This window comes from Ahaetulla prasina, chromosome 10 (genome assembly GCF_028640845.1).
Source record: "Ahaetulla prasina isolate Xishuangbanna chromosome 10, ASM2864084v1, whole genome shotgun sequence".
Taxonomy (NCBI): domain Eukaryota; kingdom Metazoa; phylum Chordata; class Lepidosauria; order Squamata; family Colubridae; genus Ahaetulla; species Ahaetulla prasina.
Genome location: NC_080548.1, coordinates 2,113,652 through 2,130,700, shown reverse-complemented (window position 1 = coordinate 2,130,700; position 17,049 = coordinate 2,113,652). Strand labels below are relative to the sequence as shown.

At 45.5% G+C, this 17,049-nt stretch overlaps 2 protein-coding genes across 5 annotated transcripts; one reads left to right on the top strand and one right to left on the bottom strand.

Moving 5' to 3' along the window:
* Positions 1-458: 458 nt before the first annotated feature.
* Positions 459-7,119, bottom strand: TSSK3 (testis specific serine kinase 3). The gene is made up of 2 exons (XM_058195830.1): positions 6,373-7,119; positions 459-2,609 (listed from the first exon to the last, which is right to left on the bottom strand). Exons 1-2 carry the CDS (start codon positions 6,542-6,544, stop codon positions 1,948-1,950), a joined length of 834 nt encoding a protein of 277 aa, XP_058051813.1. The 5' UTR covers positions 6,545-7,119; the 3' UTR covers positions 459-1,947.
* FAM229A (family with sequence similarity 229 member A) lies at positions 4,629-15,521 on the top strand. Of its 4 annotated transcripts, none has more exons than XM_058195827.1 (3): positions 4,629-5,245; positions 5,813-5,939; positions 15,286-15,521. In XM_058195827.1, exons 1-3 carry the CDS (start codon positions 5,209-5,211, stop codon positions 15,386-15,388), a joined length of 267 nt encoding a protein of 88 aa, XP_058051810.1. In that variant the 5' UTR covers positions 4,629-5,208; the 3' UTR covers positions 15,389-15,521. The 4 variants fall into 4 exon arrangements, with proteins under 4 accessions (XP_058051810.1, XP_058051812.1, XP_058051811.1 ...); XM_058195829.1 differs by lacking the exon at positions 5,813-5,939 and adding an exon at positions 13,186-13,323 and having other exon boundaries at positions 5,153-5,245; XM_058195828.1 differs by lacking the exon at positions 4,629-5,245 and adding an exon at positions 13,186-13,323 and having other exon boundaries at positions 5,423-5,939.
* Positions 15,522-17,049: the final 1,528 nt, after the last annotated feature.

The following is a 17,049-nucleotide window of genomic DNA, read 5'->3' as shown; positions in this document are numbered from 1 at the left end:
TATGTCAAACTAAGCTTTCTGGATGGGGAGAATATTTGTCTTGAAAGCAACTCTGGTGGTTTCTCCTAAGGGCTGACCAACCTCTTAGGAGGGTGTAAATGCATAAATAGGCCCATCTGAACCAGGCCTCATCGTTGAGCAGTCTAAAAGAGCTGATGGGTAAATGAGTGAGAAAGAGGGTCCTTAGAAAAGCCCTCAGCTCCCAGCGTTTGTGGTGACGGAACAGAATATAGGGTAGCCTTAGAGCAGCGTTTCTCCACCTTCTGGGAGCTGTTGGCTGGCTGCGCTTTGATGACAGGCACCTTGAGATGCTTTGCCATCAACAGGGAGGGGCTCCCATTTGTGGCAAGTTGCTAAAGTTGAGAAATGTTGCTCTAGAGTCTTAGTATTGGTGCTGGGAGTCATCCGAGGGCTCCGGTTTCATCATAGTTATTTTCTTTTTCTTGGTTGTGTGCAATATTATCTCATTTTTAAATTATATGGCATCTCACTGGACTGTTTTCTAGCTGGGATGAACGTGACTCTAACAGCTGTTAGTTTTGTAATTACGACTTTCTCTTCACATTTTACAGATTTGCCATTAATGGCAATTAAAGGAGTTCTACAGAAATGACCATATTGGTTTTGTGATTCTTTTCTTTTCACCCTCTCTAAGTTTTCAAGCATATATCTCGGGTGGCCTGGGCCTTATTCTATGCCAGACACAATGAGGGCAAAGAGCATTGCCACAGTGGAACTTGGCAGCACCCAGAGGATTTGATTGATAGACACACTTCCTGATCTGTTAGCCAGAAGGCCAAGGCAGGTGGTGGTGAAGAGGCTCAGCCCCTCCAACCTGCCTTGCCAAGATCATAAAGTGAAAGGGGTCTCGGACTACATATCTCTTCCAAAGCCAGCCAGACGGTTGGCTGTGCTGATGGAAGGGGATGACATTGTACGACCAAATCTCTACTTAGGTGCTGCAATGGAAAACATTACTTTTCAGGAACCTTGCTAGCATTTGGGAGCTCTCCCAATAGATTTGCTAGCTAAGGGAGCTCAAAATAATTAGAATCCAAACCATTTTGAATTTGAAATGCCCCATTTTGAGTGAGTTACTCTAGGAATCGGATTCTTTTGTCCAAACCATTTTGAGAGGGGGTGTCTCAACCTCTAGTTTGATCTGTTCCCCAAGTTTTCAGGATGGCCTGGTTTGCACTTAAAAGTGGGGTGTCTAGTTTGATTCTTTTCAAATTCAAAACATTTTGTGTACCACAAAACAAATCCTGGAGAGGCTGTCCCTTGTTGGAGCCCATATTTTGTACAGCTGAACTCCAAATTCAGTTCCCGTCAGTCCCCAGGTTCGTTCTTTCTGTCTTTGGGGCTCAGAAAAGCTCTGCCTCATACCACACCCTCCTCAGTTATTTCTCCCAAGATATGTGGAAACTTTGGCTAGGAATTCTGAGATTGTTATTTCAACCTATCCGGATGGGAACGTGTTCTAGCACCTCATTTGGATTACGATGCTGGTTGGATCAATAAGTTGGCCTGGTGCATGATGGCCCCTCCTTCCCTTTTCCAATTGGGATTTCCTGAAGATCAATGGATGGGATGCTGTTGAAGGACAGCCAGGGAGGGGGATCTACAGTCTTGGAATCCTATGGGAGGTTTCTTAGATTTAACATTTTACAGTGATTCTGTGTGTTTGAGAAAGAAATTTCGGCAAGGATTAGGATTAGACACCTTCACTCTATTTTTCTTGGCCTTCTGACTTATTTGTAACCACCTTTGCAGGCATCTTTGAATAAGGGAATGCAGCTCCTGATGAGAGGGGAATATTTTAAATGCCTTCCTTCTCGGTGGATTAAGGATAGACTAGAAACTGAGCATAACGTTAAAATATATGTGAGCATTTTGGAAACAGCCTGTCCCCTTTTATTTGGGGAGAATTTCAACATGGTCCCGTCCTCAGGAACTTGCTAACCATGGGTGCCAACTCACTTCTTCGATGGAAGGCCTCAGGATCATGTCTGGTTCCAGGAGGCTTTTGAGAAGGTCCTGGCATTCCTCGGAGATCCCCAAGTGGCCGGGGATGGACACCCCTTTCTGTTGATGGCAGAGCATCTTGGGAATGTCCGTGTCGTCAAACGGCAGGTTGGCACAAAGCATGACGTAAAGGACCACCCCCATGCTCCACACGTCACCTTTCCTGCTGTCGTGGGGCACCCCCTGCAGCACCTCGGGGGCTGCGTAGGCTGTGCTCCCGCAGAAGGTCTGGCTCAGCTCCTTGCGGTTCTTGGGGAGCAACTTGGCAAATCCAAAGTCAGTTAGTTTCAGGTTGAGCCCCTGCAGGAGGGCATTTTCACACTTGAGGTCACGATGCGCCACCCCACAGCTGTGGCAATAGCGGATGGCTTCTACCAGCTGACGGAAGAGCGCTTTGGCCCGGCTCTCGGGCAGGGGCCCTCCTTGCAGGACGCAGTCGAAGACATCGCCGTTCTCCGCCAGCTCCATCACCAGGTAGATCTTTCCATCTGTGGACTCCAGCATCTCATACACCCGGATGATGTTCTTGTGGTCTAGGCGCTTGACAATCTGGAGCTCTCGAGGCAGGAATCTCTCGATAAACTCTGGGGAGGCAAAAGACAAAGTTGGCCACAACACAAGAAGTCTGAAGAGAGATGAACACTATGCTCCTTGTAATGTTCCTGGCTCCCAACATCATAATTTCCCTTGAGAGGGAGAATAGGGGTTTTTCTGATGATGCTGGAAACATTTTTCTCCTGTTGATTCACCCTGGGCCTGACTCCTCCTGGTGCTTTCTTCCATGCTTCTCTAATTGTACAGAATTGTAAAGGACTGAAAAGTATAACATAGCATCCCAGTGCTGTTCAGCTAAAGTACCCAGCCAGGTCTGTAGGGAGGGGGCATTTAGGAAACAGAGGTTCTCAAACTTTGCAATGCTGTGAGCCCTGAAATGAAATCCCATGGTTCCCTTCAATAAAACAAATTATTTCACCGAGCTTAGGTTGGGCAAGAAATAAACATACATGTTGATTAATGATTTTTTAATCCATCATGAAGGCTTTCAAAGTTTGTGATACCCAACTCCTCCTGGGACTTTCTCAGGTAGAGCAGAGAGCATGCCTTCACATTTGCTCCTACTCTGCAAGACAGGTTTAAAAATATCACACACACACACACAGGTTAATGACCCCAGGAATGGGTGGAAGAAAATAGTTCTGTATTTTAGACACATGCAGCCTCAAACGAATCAAAAATTTTGCATAGATTATTGAGAGAAAGTATCCCAGATTTATAGATCAGTATGTCAAAAAACAACAGCTAGCTGTTGGCTAGCTAAACCATCATTGTGCTAACCATGGTAAATCTGAATAAGTAACAACTGCAGTGAAGATTATACAGCAGTTGAATCTGAATTTGTCAAGAAGAGGATGGGGCCAGCCCCAAAATTCATTGGATTTAATATAGTTTGAATGTACAGCAGTTGAAATAATGAAAGGATTCCATCAGCTGTATTTCATCCCATTATATGTCTGAAAGTTTCAGATGGTGGAGGAACTGGCAAAACCTGCAAATGATCATGGCCAAAGGGCACTCAGCCTCCTTTGGGAAAAGAGTTTATAAGGCTGTGGTTGTCATTCAAGGCTCCCTGCCTGACTAGGGTTCTCCAGCCCTTTTGGTTGGAATGTTGGAATATTGAAGTTTAGGATTTGACCTGGAACGTCAGAGGTTAAGGGCTAATTTAAGCTGAACCTTGGTATTTTCCTGGACCTGTACATGGTTGCTAGCTTAGAACATAGAAAAACAGGGTTGGAAGGGACTTTGGAAGTCATCTAGTCCAACCGCCCGCTTGAGCAGGAGACCCCAGACCATTCTGGACAAATGGCTGTCCAATCTCTTCTTGAAAACTTCCAGTGAAGGAGCATCCACAACTCCAGGAGGCAAGCTATTCCATTGATTAATTGTTCTCACCGTCTGGAAATTTCTCCCTAATTCTAGGTTGGATCTCTTGTTAAAAATCTTCCACCCATTCCTTCTTGTTTTGCCCTCCGTGTTTTGGAGAATAGGGTGACCCCGTCTTCTCAGTGACAGCCCCTCAAGTATTGGAAGACTGCTATCCTGTCACCCCGAGTCTTTCTCTTCACTGGACTAAACTTACGTAGCTCCCTCCCCATTCCTTGTGTGCTTTAGCCTCGCCTCCAGACCCTTTATAATCTTTGTTGTTCTTTGCACTCTTTCTAGAGTCTTGGCAATTTTCTCTATTGTGTGACCAGAACTGGACACAGTATTCTAAATGTGGTCTTAACTAAGGCAGTATAAAGCAGTACTAATACTTTGTGTGATCTTGATACCATCCCTCTGTTGATGCATCCTAAGATGGCATTGGCTTTTTTGGAAGTTGCAGGACACTGGTGGCTCATATTTAGCGTAAATGGTTGTCCACTAGGACACCTAGGACCAGGGGTGAAATGCGCCTGGTTCGGACCAGATTGGCTGGCAGGGCGTGGTTCGGAGAACCAATAGCAAAAATCCCTGGCCCCCACCCATGCCCACCCAATTGCCCGGTCACTCGCTTGCCGCTTCTTTTAAAAAATGCTTTTAAAAGGTAAAAAAATCACAGCTGCCTGATCGTCAGAGCCTTTTTTTACTTTTAAAAGCATTTTTACAACCTATTCAGATGAAAAGGTTGTAAAAAAATGCTTTTAAAATTTAAAAAAAGAGCACATGCCATAGCTGATCACCCCCCACCCCCGCACACTGCTCTACTTACCCCATGCCTCGTTTTGCAGTGCACTGCACGGGCGCATGCGCAGCCAGAGAACCAGTAGTAAACCGACACAGATTTCACCACTGCCTGGGACCCTTTCACAGTTACTGTTGTTGAGCTAGGTACCACCTGTTTTTTCATGCCTAAGTATAAGACTTAGGCATTGCATTTTCTTGTAGAGGACCAAATGTTCAAGTCTGTCAAGATCCTTCTGCATTTTGAATCTATCCTCCAAAGTGTTGTCTATCCCCCCAGCTTGATGTCATCTGCAAATTTCCCTTCTAGTACTGGGCTTAAGAGTGGTGAAATTCAGCCAGTTCTATCCGGCTTGGGTGAACTGGTAGCGCCGGCAGTGAGAGGTTCCACCCACCCACCTGTATGTCATCACATCCCATTTGCGCAGAAGGCTCTGGACATGCGTGGAGGATGCGTGGAGGATGCGCATACACTCACATTTGCAAACTGGTAGCGAAGGTAAGTGGATTTCACTCTTAGCTTAAGACCTTTATGATATGTACTGCTTCCTTCCTTGCATGTAGATGTAGTACCATTAAGGACTACACATTGAGTGCAGTTTTTCAGCCAACTGTATATCCATCTAGTGGTGATGCTGTCTATTCTACATTATTTTATCTTAATAAGAAGTAGACTGTGATCTACTTTACATGTGCTTAAACATCTTTTTCTTGCAAGTCTTTTAAAAACTGTTGCATGTATCACTCATGCAGCAGTGTATTCTGGAAGTTACCCCAATCAGAAATAATCATATCCAAGGAAGTTTTTGGGAAGATAAACCCCCCTCGTTAGTCCCCATTCATTCCATTCTATGCCATCTTTTCTTTTGCATGAGATCCAATTTGCTAAAAGTTTCCACAGTGCTAAAGACAGGTTTGAAAAAAATGTGAATTTTCTGCCTGTGATGCCATGGGCCCAACTAGAATAGGAAAGTCAACTGGAAAGGTTCAAAATACAACTGAAGTAAGAGACACTACTATCAACGTTAAATCTCCAGCCTTCTTAAAAGTTCCTTTCCCCTAACAGCTTCCTCGTCGTTTCCTAGGCCAGGGGCATACATTTCATCAGCAGAATCAAATTGGACCGAGAACAGTGTAGCCTCTGGGCAGAGTGGAGCCACATCAGATACGCTTGTTCTACGGCTTCTGAAATGGTACTTATAGCTTGTTGCCTTCAGGCAGATAAATATCTCTTGGCAAGATAGATGCAGAAGGGACAAAAGTCTGCAAAACTGCAAGTATACAATAGATGGTAGAATAAAAATGCACAAATCTATGTTTATAGGGATAACACTACAGAAGCATCTGTGGGCCAGGGTGCAGCAAGTAAAATCACATATATCATGATGACATCATGGAAAGAACAGGAATTATTTAATTTGTATTGATGTCATAGTGGATTTTATTCTCTACTTATGGCGATGTAGATTTTCTTTAGAGGAGAGACAAAGTTTATTGGAAAAAAAATTGCAGTGGGGAAAATTTGGCCCTTGGAAACTGAAGTTCAGTTATTTCTAAAAACATGCCCTATCCTATCCCATCCCATCTGCTCTGTCTTGCTTTAACATTTTGTGTTCTGCTTCTTACCTTCTGGTCCTCCCAGTTTGTCTATAATTTTCACAGCCACTTTTCGTTGGTGTTTTTTTGAAAAGGCTTCTTTGACCTTTGAATACGTTCCTTCCCCAATGGTTTTGCCCATCTGGTAACCATGGGAGAGAAGAAACTCCTCCATCGTGTCTTTCACTCGCTCGTCTGTCATTCTCAGGACATCCTGTCATCACAAAGTCTATACATCGCTGTCCTTCTCCACCCAGACTAGGGTCTGCATTGGCTGCAGCCCAGGATGCTAGATCATTTTTTCCTGCCCAGACAAGGTCCTTCGATGAGGGGTGAAACTCAGATTGGACATCTTGAAACTTGAGCCTCCATTGTGATGCAACCTTGTGTTACTTGAAGACCAGAGGGGAAGGTGGGGACTTGGCACCAATGAGAAGCAGCCACACATCCTCCTCAGAAAAAGGGTTGCACCAGGCCTGACCCTTCAGGGGGATGATGGGTTAACCTAACAAGAGGCCCAATGCTGTGAGGCCTTGGGTAAGAAACCATTGTAGCTCGTATTGTAGTGTAGGTAAGGCTACTCATTATCAGGTTGGACATGGATGGTTAAGTTGTCCACACCATGGAAGTCTGCTGGCTTGAAGCTACTTGGCAGGGTTTGGGCCTAGCTACATCAGGCAAGCCTTAAGAGTAAGTATCACAAGTCCCTCAAATTCTGTCTTATTTAAGAAGATAATTTCTTAAGGAGTTGTACTTGTTGGATGTACTGGGAAGAGACTGAGCTTTAGATCATCCATCGAAATTCAGCAATAAGGCAATTTCAGCATAAGAGCACAAAAGTGCCTACCGTTCCTGTCCTATTGTTCCCTTCATTATATCAAATTAATATAGTTGATGCATATTTTTTTTACTTATATATATATATATTTTCTTAAAGATATGTCGACTTATTTATGACAATGTTTGTGTATACTGTTGTGACAAAAAGAAATTTAAAAAAAATTGAATTGGTTAGGATAGGGAGATTCAACATGATTCAGGAAAGAGTCTTTCCTCAGTCCTGGCTGGGAATTGTAGTTACTATACCCAGAGGGCACAAGATTATAGAGGAACCTGGTCCATACAGTCTTACATTGATAAAAATAAATCTTGGTTTGGATCTCTGAATTGTGACTGGTGTGGATAAAGATGGCATCTTTCAACCTAAGCTACTACATGTGGATGTTTTCTGCTTCCAAGAGAAATGATGGTATACCAATTAGCAACCAAGCGGCTACAGTTGAATTATGTTAGCAGAATACAGAAGGGACCTTGGAAGTCTTCTAATCCAACTCCCTACTTAAGCAGGAGAACCTAGACCTGTGATGGCGAGCCTATGGCACGCGTGCCACAGGTGGCACATGGAGCCATATCAGTGGGTATGCGAGCATTACCCTTGCTCAGCTCTGGAGGGCCTCTGGGGGGATGGGGAAGGCTGTTTTCACCCTCTGCAAGAAGCCTCTGGAGCCTGGGGAGGGAGAAAAATGAGCCTACAGGGCCCACTGGGCCATCATGTGCCAAAAGCAAGGTGAATGCGGTGTGGGGTCATGTGCGCATGCGCAGGGGCGGGATGCATTGAATTATGGGTGTGGACACACGTGTGTGACCCCCCTGTGCTCCCCCCGCTTTGGCATGCGACGGCAAAAAGGTTAGCCATCACTGACCTAGACCATTTTAGACAAATGGATGTCCAGTCCCTTCTTAAAATCGTCCAGTGTTGGAGCACCCACAACTTCTGAAGGCAAGCCATTCCACTGGTTGATTGTTCTTACTGTCAGGAAATTTCTCCTTAGTCCTCGGTTGGTTCTCTCCTTGATTAGTTTCCATCCTTTGCTTCTTGTCCTGCCCTCAGGGGCTTTGGAGAATAGGTTGACGCCTCTCTTCTTTGTGACACCTTCGATATTGCCTGTCTTGATGAGATCAAATTATTAGGGCAAACATTTGAAACATTACAACAAGAAACCCTAATAATCTTGTCTAAATTAACAGAACTGTAGAATTCATCTATAAGGACATAAGAGAACCTGTGGTAGGCAGATATAGAAGTAGAACATTTAAGCCAATCTTTTCTTCTAAAAAGCCGACTCGGAGCGCATCACAGCAATTCCAAAGTAGGTGTGGCACCTCTGCACCCTGTTTTTGCTCTTGCTGTCAGGTAACCAGAGTGATTACTTTTGTAGACAGACTACCTAAGCTGGGCATGAGAGAAGCTGAATCCTGGGCTGTAGGGGTGAGTTTCAAAACTGGTCGCTACCGGTTCTCTCATGGGTGTGAGCACTCGTGTGCGTGCGCAACACTTCTGCACATGCGCAGAAGCATCCGGGCAGATGGGTGGAGCCTCCCGCTGCCGCCGCTACTGGTTTGGCCAGTCCAAGGCAAACCGGTAGCAACCCACTACTGGTGGGCAGTCATGGCCTTGGGATGGCTGCTGCAAGGAAGTCCTCCTACTGTTAGCCTAAAGTATCTTTGTCATGTTTAAGTAAGCATTTACTTTATAAACCCTTTCAAAGCTCAGTTTCATGGTAGGCCCATCACAAAATTGCCTAAGCCCATTCTTCAAGTTGGCAGCAACTGTTTTTTCCCTAACTAGTTCGATCTTCAGACTCCTCGTTTTTAAGCAGAAGGATTTCTTTAGTCGGTGGAGGCGGTTGCCAAGAGGTCACAGCTTTGTTTTTTGGACTCCTTAGAGTGGCTTTTTAAGTAGCACGACTACTTTTGACCAACCTGGAGTCCAACCTTGCCAAATTAGGTTTCTCCCCAGCTTTAATACTCGAGATGGATTATGATCTAGCAAGACAAACCTTGCGACAAAGGATGGAGGACATCGAGAGTCAGGTGGACTTAGGGAAAGCTCTGCTGTTTCTGGCTCCAGAGGCCATTATTTATTTATTTATTTATTTATTTATTATATTTGTATACCGCCCATCTCCTGAAAGACTCAGGGCGGTTCACAGCCAAAAAACAACAGAAAACATATAATACATATAAACAGCTAAAAGAATAGACAGTTAAATTCAATTGATGCCCTAAAACTTTTAAATACAAATTTAAAACCTCAATTAAACCCCTTTTTTAAAAATCCCAATTTAAAAACTACGTTCAAGCTAGTCCTGCTCTTCGAAACAGCAACGTCTTCAGCTCGCGGCGGAAGGACCTGAGATCGGGGAGTTGACGAAGCCCCAGAGGGAGCTCGTTCCAGAGGGTAGGGGCCCCCACAGAGAAGGCCCTCCCCCTAGAGGTCGCCAGCCGACATTGTTTAGCTGACGGTATCCGGAGGAGGCCCTCTCTGTGAGAGCGCACTGGTCGGTGAGAGGTTAATGGTGGCAGTAGGCGGTCCCGTAAATATCCCGGCCCTAGGCCATGGAGCGCTTTAAAGGTGATAACAAGTACCTTGAAGTGAACCCGGAAGACCACCGGGAGCCAGTGCAGACTACGCAGGAGGGGTGTTACACAGGAGCCACAAGGTGCTCCTTCTATCACCCGCGCATTAGATGTGTTGTTGCTCCTGCTGGCTATCTTAGTCAGTTGGGATCATCAAACCACCGGAAAGCATTTGCGCTTGCACGGTGCCATGTGCTTCCATCGGCCGTCCTGTATGGCAAGTATAGAAGGATTCCATTCACGGAAAGACTCTGTCCCTGCAGCTCAGGAGAGGTGGAGACTGTGTGCCACATGCTCCTTAGATGTTCTTTTTATACGGGGATTAGGAAAAACATATTCTGCCAATAACTGCTAAGTATCCTGGCTGCTCCGACACCACCTATCTTCAGTGGCTGCTTAAGGATGAACAGGCCAAAACTACAGCGTAGGTGGCCAGATTCTGCGCAACAGCACCAGGGATTTGTTCGCAAATACGTGTCTTCTACACCATAGCGATGTATATAGCAACTGTGGCTAAGCCTTGCACCGCTTAGCCATTCCACTTTTAGTGTTGAACCCACAACGGGCCACACGATTTAGGGATTACAGTAATTGTATAGTCAGACCATGTATAATGGACACTGGATTTTATTATAGATTTAGCTGTCATTTATTATTTTATACTAGAATTCTTAACTGTATATATACTAAGTGCTTTTAATTGTTCTGGTCTAAGACTATAATAATAAATTGATTTGTCCAACCTGGAAACTGCCATCTTGAACGTTGAGAGCATGGATTTCATTCACAGGCATTAGTTTTAGGTGAATGTTAATGACAGTTCAGATCTGGAGAAACTAAAACAGGCATCACATTTCTCCACTCCTGAGACAATATAAGAGCAGACTTTGCTTTCTGTTATTTTTCTCCAGCTTAGGCAAAGTCTTTTTCAAAAATGCCACATAACAAGTGTAGCTGCTGTTAACCCAGGATGGCTGCCAGTTCACAATCAGGGAGAGTTGGGGGTTTAACCTTGGGGGTGGGATTGGTAGGTGCTCCAGTGCAAAGTGATTGTGATTTTTCATTGGGAACTTGCTCTATATAAGTATAAGCAAATGCGATTGGAACCCAGCATTATGTAGGAATTAGTATTAGTCTCCTTGGTAAATTTTGCTCTGCAGGTTCAGCATGTTTTTTTAAATTATTTGTTTATTTAATTTGTAGTGTCCTAGGTGCAGTCTGGGCTTGGCTGTTTTCTTGCAGACATTTCATTACCCAAACTAGATAACGCCATCAGTGCTAGTAAGGACTGGGGTTTGCTCTGATTTTACATACTGGTGGTTTGCCCTGCGAGTGTTGGTGGTCCTGGTTTTGATGCTTCCTTGAATGGATTGTTGTTTACTGTCAGCTTGTTGGTCTGAATTGGTGGTTCCTTTATCAAAGTATTGCTTGTTTCTTCATTATTAATCTAATGTTAATGTTACTGTTGGCTGTGCTCATCTGGGTGTTGATTGCTGATGAAGAGGTCTTTCTCTCTTTTTGTTTTCTTTTTGGCTTTTTAATTGTCTCCTTTGAATAGTATATAGATGTTGTTTGCCTCTGTGTGTGTGTTGATTGCCAGGCTTCCAGAAATTCTCTGGTGTTTTTGGACTTGACTTGGTCTAGGATGGTCACAATTTCCCAGTTGCAGCTACCGTGAAGTCTGTCCACGTGTTCTGAAATTAAGGAGTTTCAGTTATGTTCTCTGACTACTGCTGGTGTTCAAGATGCGTTCTGCTCAGTCTTATTAAATTTCTATGCCTATGCTGTCTCACTGGCACAGTGACTCTGGGTGACTTACAATATAATAAAAAGTTAAAAGGTGCTTAAAAAAACCAAAATTAAAAGTTAAAAACCAAGATGATGGGCAGCCTGAGGGAGAGAATCTTCTTTTACCTGGTCAGCCACCCCCAACACAGGGAGCCCGTTGTGGCCCCAGGCTAAGCGGTAGAGCCAGGTCTGGGGGCTTTTCCTATTGACCTTGTTGTCTTCTTCACGGGAGACTATTGGCTCTCCATTCCTGCCCACCACATGGATGTCTGGAGAAATGGAAGACGGAGGCGGCCACATCTGACCTGAGAGGCTCAGGAGAGGAATGGCCTGAAGATGACTTGGGGGAGGTCTGGCATTCCTTAGCCTAGAACTCCAAGCAGTGAGAAGACCAGGGCCCATTATGATGCAGGCGCCACCCTCCTGCCTCACAATGGGAGTGGAGTCCTGGCCTCCCTCTAGGCTGTCTCCCAGCCTGCCCTTTGCAGGAGGCCCTTCAAGCTGCCAGGTCGACTGTAGGGAGCCCTCCTCCGCCTTCCTTCGATTGGTGAGGCTGGGGCAGAGTTGTGGGGAGGGAGAAGCCCTGAGGGAAACCACTGGGGCTCCCTGGTGTTGGGCCTTGTTAATGACCACCTTCCTCCACCAGGAAGGCCTTTGGGCTTCAACCCCAGAGCCTGGCTTTGAAATCACCATGCTAGGATGCTTCTCCTGCAGGAGGTTTCGGTGCCGGGATCCAGGTGCCGCAAAAGACATAGGGTCAGATTCAAATAACAAGTAGAGCCATTGTATGATGAAGAGCTGTCCAGTTATGGGGTAGCTGGAGGGCAACTGGGTCATGGATTTGGTTAGGAAGAAGTTTCTAATAGCCTTTTGGTGAGGTCCCATCAAGGCTGGATGACATTAATCGGGAATATAGAAATACTAGGTATTTGGCGACGTTCCCATGCCTAGGATCCACTTGTTACATTTTTTTAAAATAGTTTTAAATTTTAATTTATAGGCTGGCTGACTCCTCAATGTCATGGGTGATTTACAATTAAAAATCAAATATTAAAAGAAAGTTGACCAGAAGAGCAAAATAAAATAAAATAAAAACAAGACCCAAAGAAGCCAAATCAAAATAAAACAAAGCAAACCCAGGAAGTGGCTCCATTGTCACCTGGTCCTCAAGGCCCAGGAGAACCAGGTCTCTCCTGGATGATATAATGATGGAACCAGAAAAAATTCAGGGGGAGACCACTGGAGGGAAGACGCAGGGATCCTTTGGTTTCATTTCCAACTCGGTCAACTGACTTCCAACAACTTTTTCCACCCCCAAATTATGTGTTAAAAATAATCTTGAGACATTGTATGCAAAAAATAAGACTTGAAAATCTAAAATTAACTTCTCAGATCACAGTCATGTAATGGGCTGATGAATGTCTGAGCGTGGGACCCCCAGAAATTCCTTGGGTCCCTCTATGTCTTGCCAGTTTAGCTGGTGTTGGGTTGCTCTTCTTAGTCCTCTGCCTTGTCCTCATGGCCACCTTTTCCAAAGGCAGTTCAAGGTCCATTTGGGGGTCTCCGAAGTGGGGTAATGTGTAGTGTTGCACAAAGGAGGGCCCTTGTCCTGCTCACCCTTCTCCTCTTCAACAGACAGGTCTGGGGCTCGGACATGAGCTCCCAAGAGACCCCACAAGCTCGGAGATTTCCAATAGAGGCAGGAGATTCTCCCAGCCTGGCAACGGCCCCCGAAACTCAGGAGCCCGTTGCCCCCGAGCGCGCTGCAACAAGGTGAGCACAAAGTCGGCAGAGAGAAGCAAAGCTGCCCATGCTGTTCCTTGGACTTTAAGGAGAAGCATGACAGTCATTCATTCCATGTACTTTCTGCTCTGAGCAACCAGCTGGTCTAAGAGTGGGAAAGTGCGTGTCTCCCTTTGGAAAGAGAAGTGGCCCACAGGGATACACTAATGTCCTTTTAAATGGCAGTTCAGAGCTGGATCTTCCAGCAGTCACCGAGTGCCATGTTAACTTTGCTTAGAAAGCCAGCCCGGAGCTAAACACCTGGCGAGTACAGGTGGTCCTCAGCTTGCAACCATTCATTTAGTAACCATTGAAGTTACAGTGGCACTGAAAAAAGTGACTTGCAACAAGTTCTTGTGCTCACAAGCATTGCAGCATCCCCACATTTATGTGATCAAAATTTGGGGGCTCAATACTTGGCATGTATTTATATAATGGTCGCAGTGTCCCAGGATCATGTGATCTCCATTTGCGACCTTCCCAGCCTGCTTGACAAGCAAAGTCAATGGGGGGAGCTGCATTTATTCAACAGCCACATTGTTCACTTAACAGTTGCTGTGATTTGCTTAATAATTGTGCAAAAAAAGATGGTAAAAGTGGTTGTAGCTCACTTCACAACTGCCTTGCTTAGCCATGGAAATTCTGGTCCCAGTGCCTCTAGATGGGACATGCGGAACAAAAAAGTTAAGTTACAATTTACAAATATATATATATATATATATATACCTAGTTTCTTTAGACCATGTTTCTAGGGAAATTGCCCCTTTCTAAAATACATTTTAAAACTCACCTTTTAAAATGTATTTTAGAAAGGGGCAATTTCCCTAGAAACATGGTCTAAAGAAACTAGGTTTGTATCATTAGTTGTATAGTAGTAGCCCCTTCTAGTAGTAGTAGTAGCCCCTGTAGTAGTAGTAGTAGTCCCTTCTACTACCTCAATTTTTCTTTTTTTCTCCTGGGTTGGTGGGCATGCCGCCTTAGGAAATATATACGCGCAGGAATCTAGCAGCATGAGTAAAAATTATGTTGATGGTGGAATTGGTCCTTTGCTTTGCAGCACCTGAGTTTCCCCCGTCTTTTCAAACCTTGTAAGGTGGGCCTTAGGCACCCTGTGTGTAACCAGATTTTCTCCCCTGGATTAGGTGGTGGCACTGCGGAGGAATTCAGACTCTCAGGCAGCCCAATCAAAGTGTGTTCCATGCAGCCTTTATGAATATTTTTGAATAGCAGTAGGAAATATTTTATGAGAAAGCACTTTAATTCAGGAGCAAATTCTTTCTTCCCTTCCTCCCTAGCTACTCTTGCACATCTTCACTTTATTTCAGCAAGGTATGTGCCATAGAACTTCCCCTTAGTGAGGCTATTTCCTTCTTGCATTTTTAATTTTGTAGAGCCTGCAGAGATCCTACTGGAGTGGCCTGCAGTGGTGTCACTAGAGCAGTGTGTCTCAATCTTGGCCTCTTTTAAGATGTGTGGAATTTAACCCTTGCTGGCTGGGAAATTCTGGGAATTGAAGTCCACACATCTTAAAGCAGCCAAGGTTGAGAAACACTGACGAGGTGGATGGATTTGGGCGATGTTCCTTTGCCCCTTTCCCCTTTGAAATTTTTCAAATTATTTACAGCTGAAAGTCAGCAAGTTGCCAGTGAACCTTCGTAAGGCAAGAAGCCATAAAAAATGGGGACTTGGGCCCACTTACGGCTTTGGGTGTCCCTCTTTGTGAATGCCAAATGGATCAGATCTGTCTCTTGCACTGACTCTCCAGCCAGAGGGAGAGCTGGAACAAATGATGTACATTAGGAAAGCTCAGTCTGTGAAGTTTAAAAAGCAATTTATCCCCAGAAAAGGCTCCCCCAACTTTTAAAAGGAGGACACTCTGGGACCCATTTTGCTGTCTTGGGCCATAGTGCACCTGCACTTTCTAACAAACCCAACGGTTCTCCCTCCCTGCAGGCAGCTGCGAAGATGTCCAGGGTGCCACTGCCTGACCTTGCCCAACGTCCCCATTGATGTCTACATTGCCATGGGTGGGAGCCACAGGCCACGAACTACCTGAAGACTCCCCCAGGTCGGCTCAAGTGCTGAGGCCACAGCGGCTGTCCCAGAAAACACACTGACAGCCAGACAACAGTGAAGCAAGCCACACAGAACAGTGACGCACATTTTAATAAAAGGACACCTTAAAATGTTTCTGTGACTGTCCTTCCTGGAAATCTGCTCCGTTTCTCTCTGCCAGAGCCCCCTCCCCACTGACACCAGAGGGAGCCGAGTTGAGGCTTCATCAGAGGTGGGAAGCTCAAGGCTCAAGGGAATCACAAAAGGAAGCATCCATCAGTGGGTGCAGTTTTTTTCCTTGCAGAGATTAGCCAGTTTCCCCAGTCCACCCATAATGGGGCTGGCCCACCCACTGGATAATGTGAACCAACTAGTCCCAGTAACAGAATCTGTTCTTTGGCTGTTCTTCCTCTGTCCCTCTCAGAAGACAGAACCGCATGGCTTCTCTTCCTTCCTGCTGATTCCCAGGTCTGCGAGTGTGGGAATTGAAGGGATCCAGATGGTTTCCAAAAGTGAAAGACGGGGTGGTTCCATTCTGGCTCTCTCTTCCCTCTCTTGGCCTCCAATGGATTTTGGAGGGTGGCTTTTGAATCAAAGAGGCTGGCTTCTGCTCCAGAACTTCTCCTGAGAACTTTAATGCTGCCAGGTGGCATCATCATCAGTCGTGTCCAACCCTCAGCCACTCGATGGGTCAGCAGTCTCCATGCCCCTCTGTCTCACATCACCTCCTTCAGATCCGCCACATCATCCCAGTGTCATCCTTTATAGTGTCCAGCCAGCGGGTGCGAGAACGGCCCCTTCTCCTTTTGCCATTGATCACTCCCAGCACGACTGACTTTTCGAGCAAGTCAAATTTCATGACATGACCAAGGTATGAGTCTCTGTTTGGAGATCTTGGCTTGGTGTTTTTTTTAAAATCACATTGTGTATTTTAATTGTAGTCACATGAACATTTGTCCGAGTACAGAAAAAAAAACCTTTAAAAAAGCCCAGATTTTAAAAAATATATACCATGTTTTCCCGAAAATACAACATGTCCCAAAAATGTCTCCTCGCAGGGCTTCTTCTGATGTCCCATATGTACGGATTTCCATGCCTTCCTTTACGGGAGGTCGCTTCACGCATCTCACATCTCTCCAGCCCCACTCGTCCCCACCTGCCACCCCCAATTTGGGCAGGGGCAGGAAGCCCTGCTATACCCGGTGAAGGAGGGCGGGAAGAGACAGCAAGAGGAGCAAGGCTGGTCTCGCTCCACGTGTCTCGCTTCTTCCCCTGCCACCCCCCTTGTTAAGAGACGGCGGGGAAGGGAAGAAGCCAGGCTGCTGCTGCCATCGGGGCGCATTTCAGGGGTGAAATGCTCCCGGTTCGGACTGGATAAGCCAATCCAGTAGCGATGGCAGTGGGTGGTTCGGAGAACCGGTAGCAAAAATTCCTGCCCCCCCGCCCCCAGCCCATGCTCCCCCAATCACCCAGTCGCCTGCTTGCCGCTTCTTTTAAAAAATCCTTTTAAAAGATTAAAAAAAAGGCTCTGACAATCACAGCTGAGCTGCCTGATTGTCAGAGCCTTTTTTTTACTTTTAAAAGCATTTTTACGAGCTATTCGGCCAAATAGGTTGTTAAAAATGCTTTTAAAAGTAAAAAAAAAGATCACGCACCACAGCT

Coding starts and splice junctions, on each gene's coding strand:
- TSSK3 (XM_058195830.1), bottom strand. CDS start 6,544: ATGACAGACGAGCGAGTGAAAGACACGATGGAGGAGTTTCTTCTCTCC. Junction 2,610..6,372: donor CAAACTGGGAGGACCAGAAG/GTAAGAAGCAGA, acceptor TTGCCTCCCCAG/AGTTTATCGAGAGATTCCTG.
- FAM229A (XM_058195826.1), top strand. CDS start 13,127: ATGTGTAGTGTTGCACAAAGGAGGGCCCTTGTCCTGCTCACCCTTCTC. Junction 13,324..15,285: donor CCCGAGCGCGCTGCAACAAG/GTGAGCACAAAG, acceptor CCCTCCCTGCAG/GCAGCTGCGAAGATGTCCAG.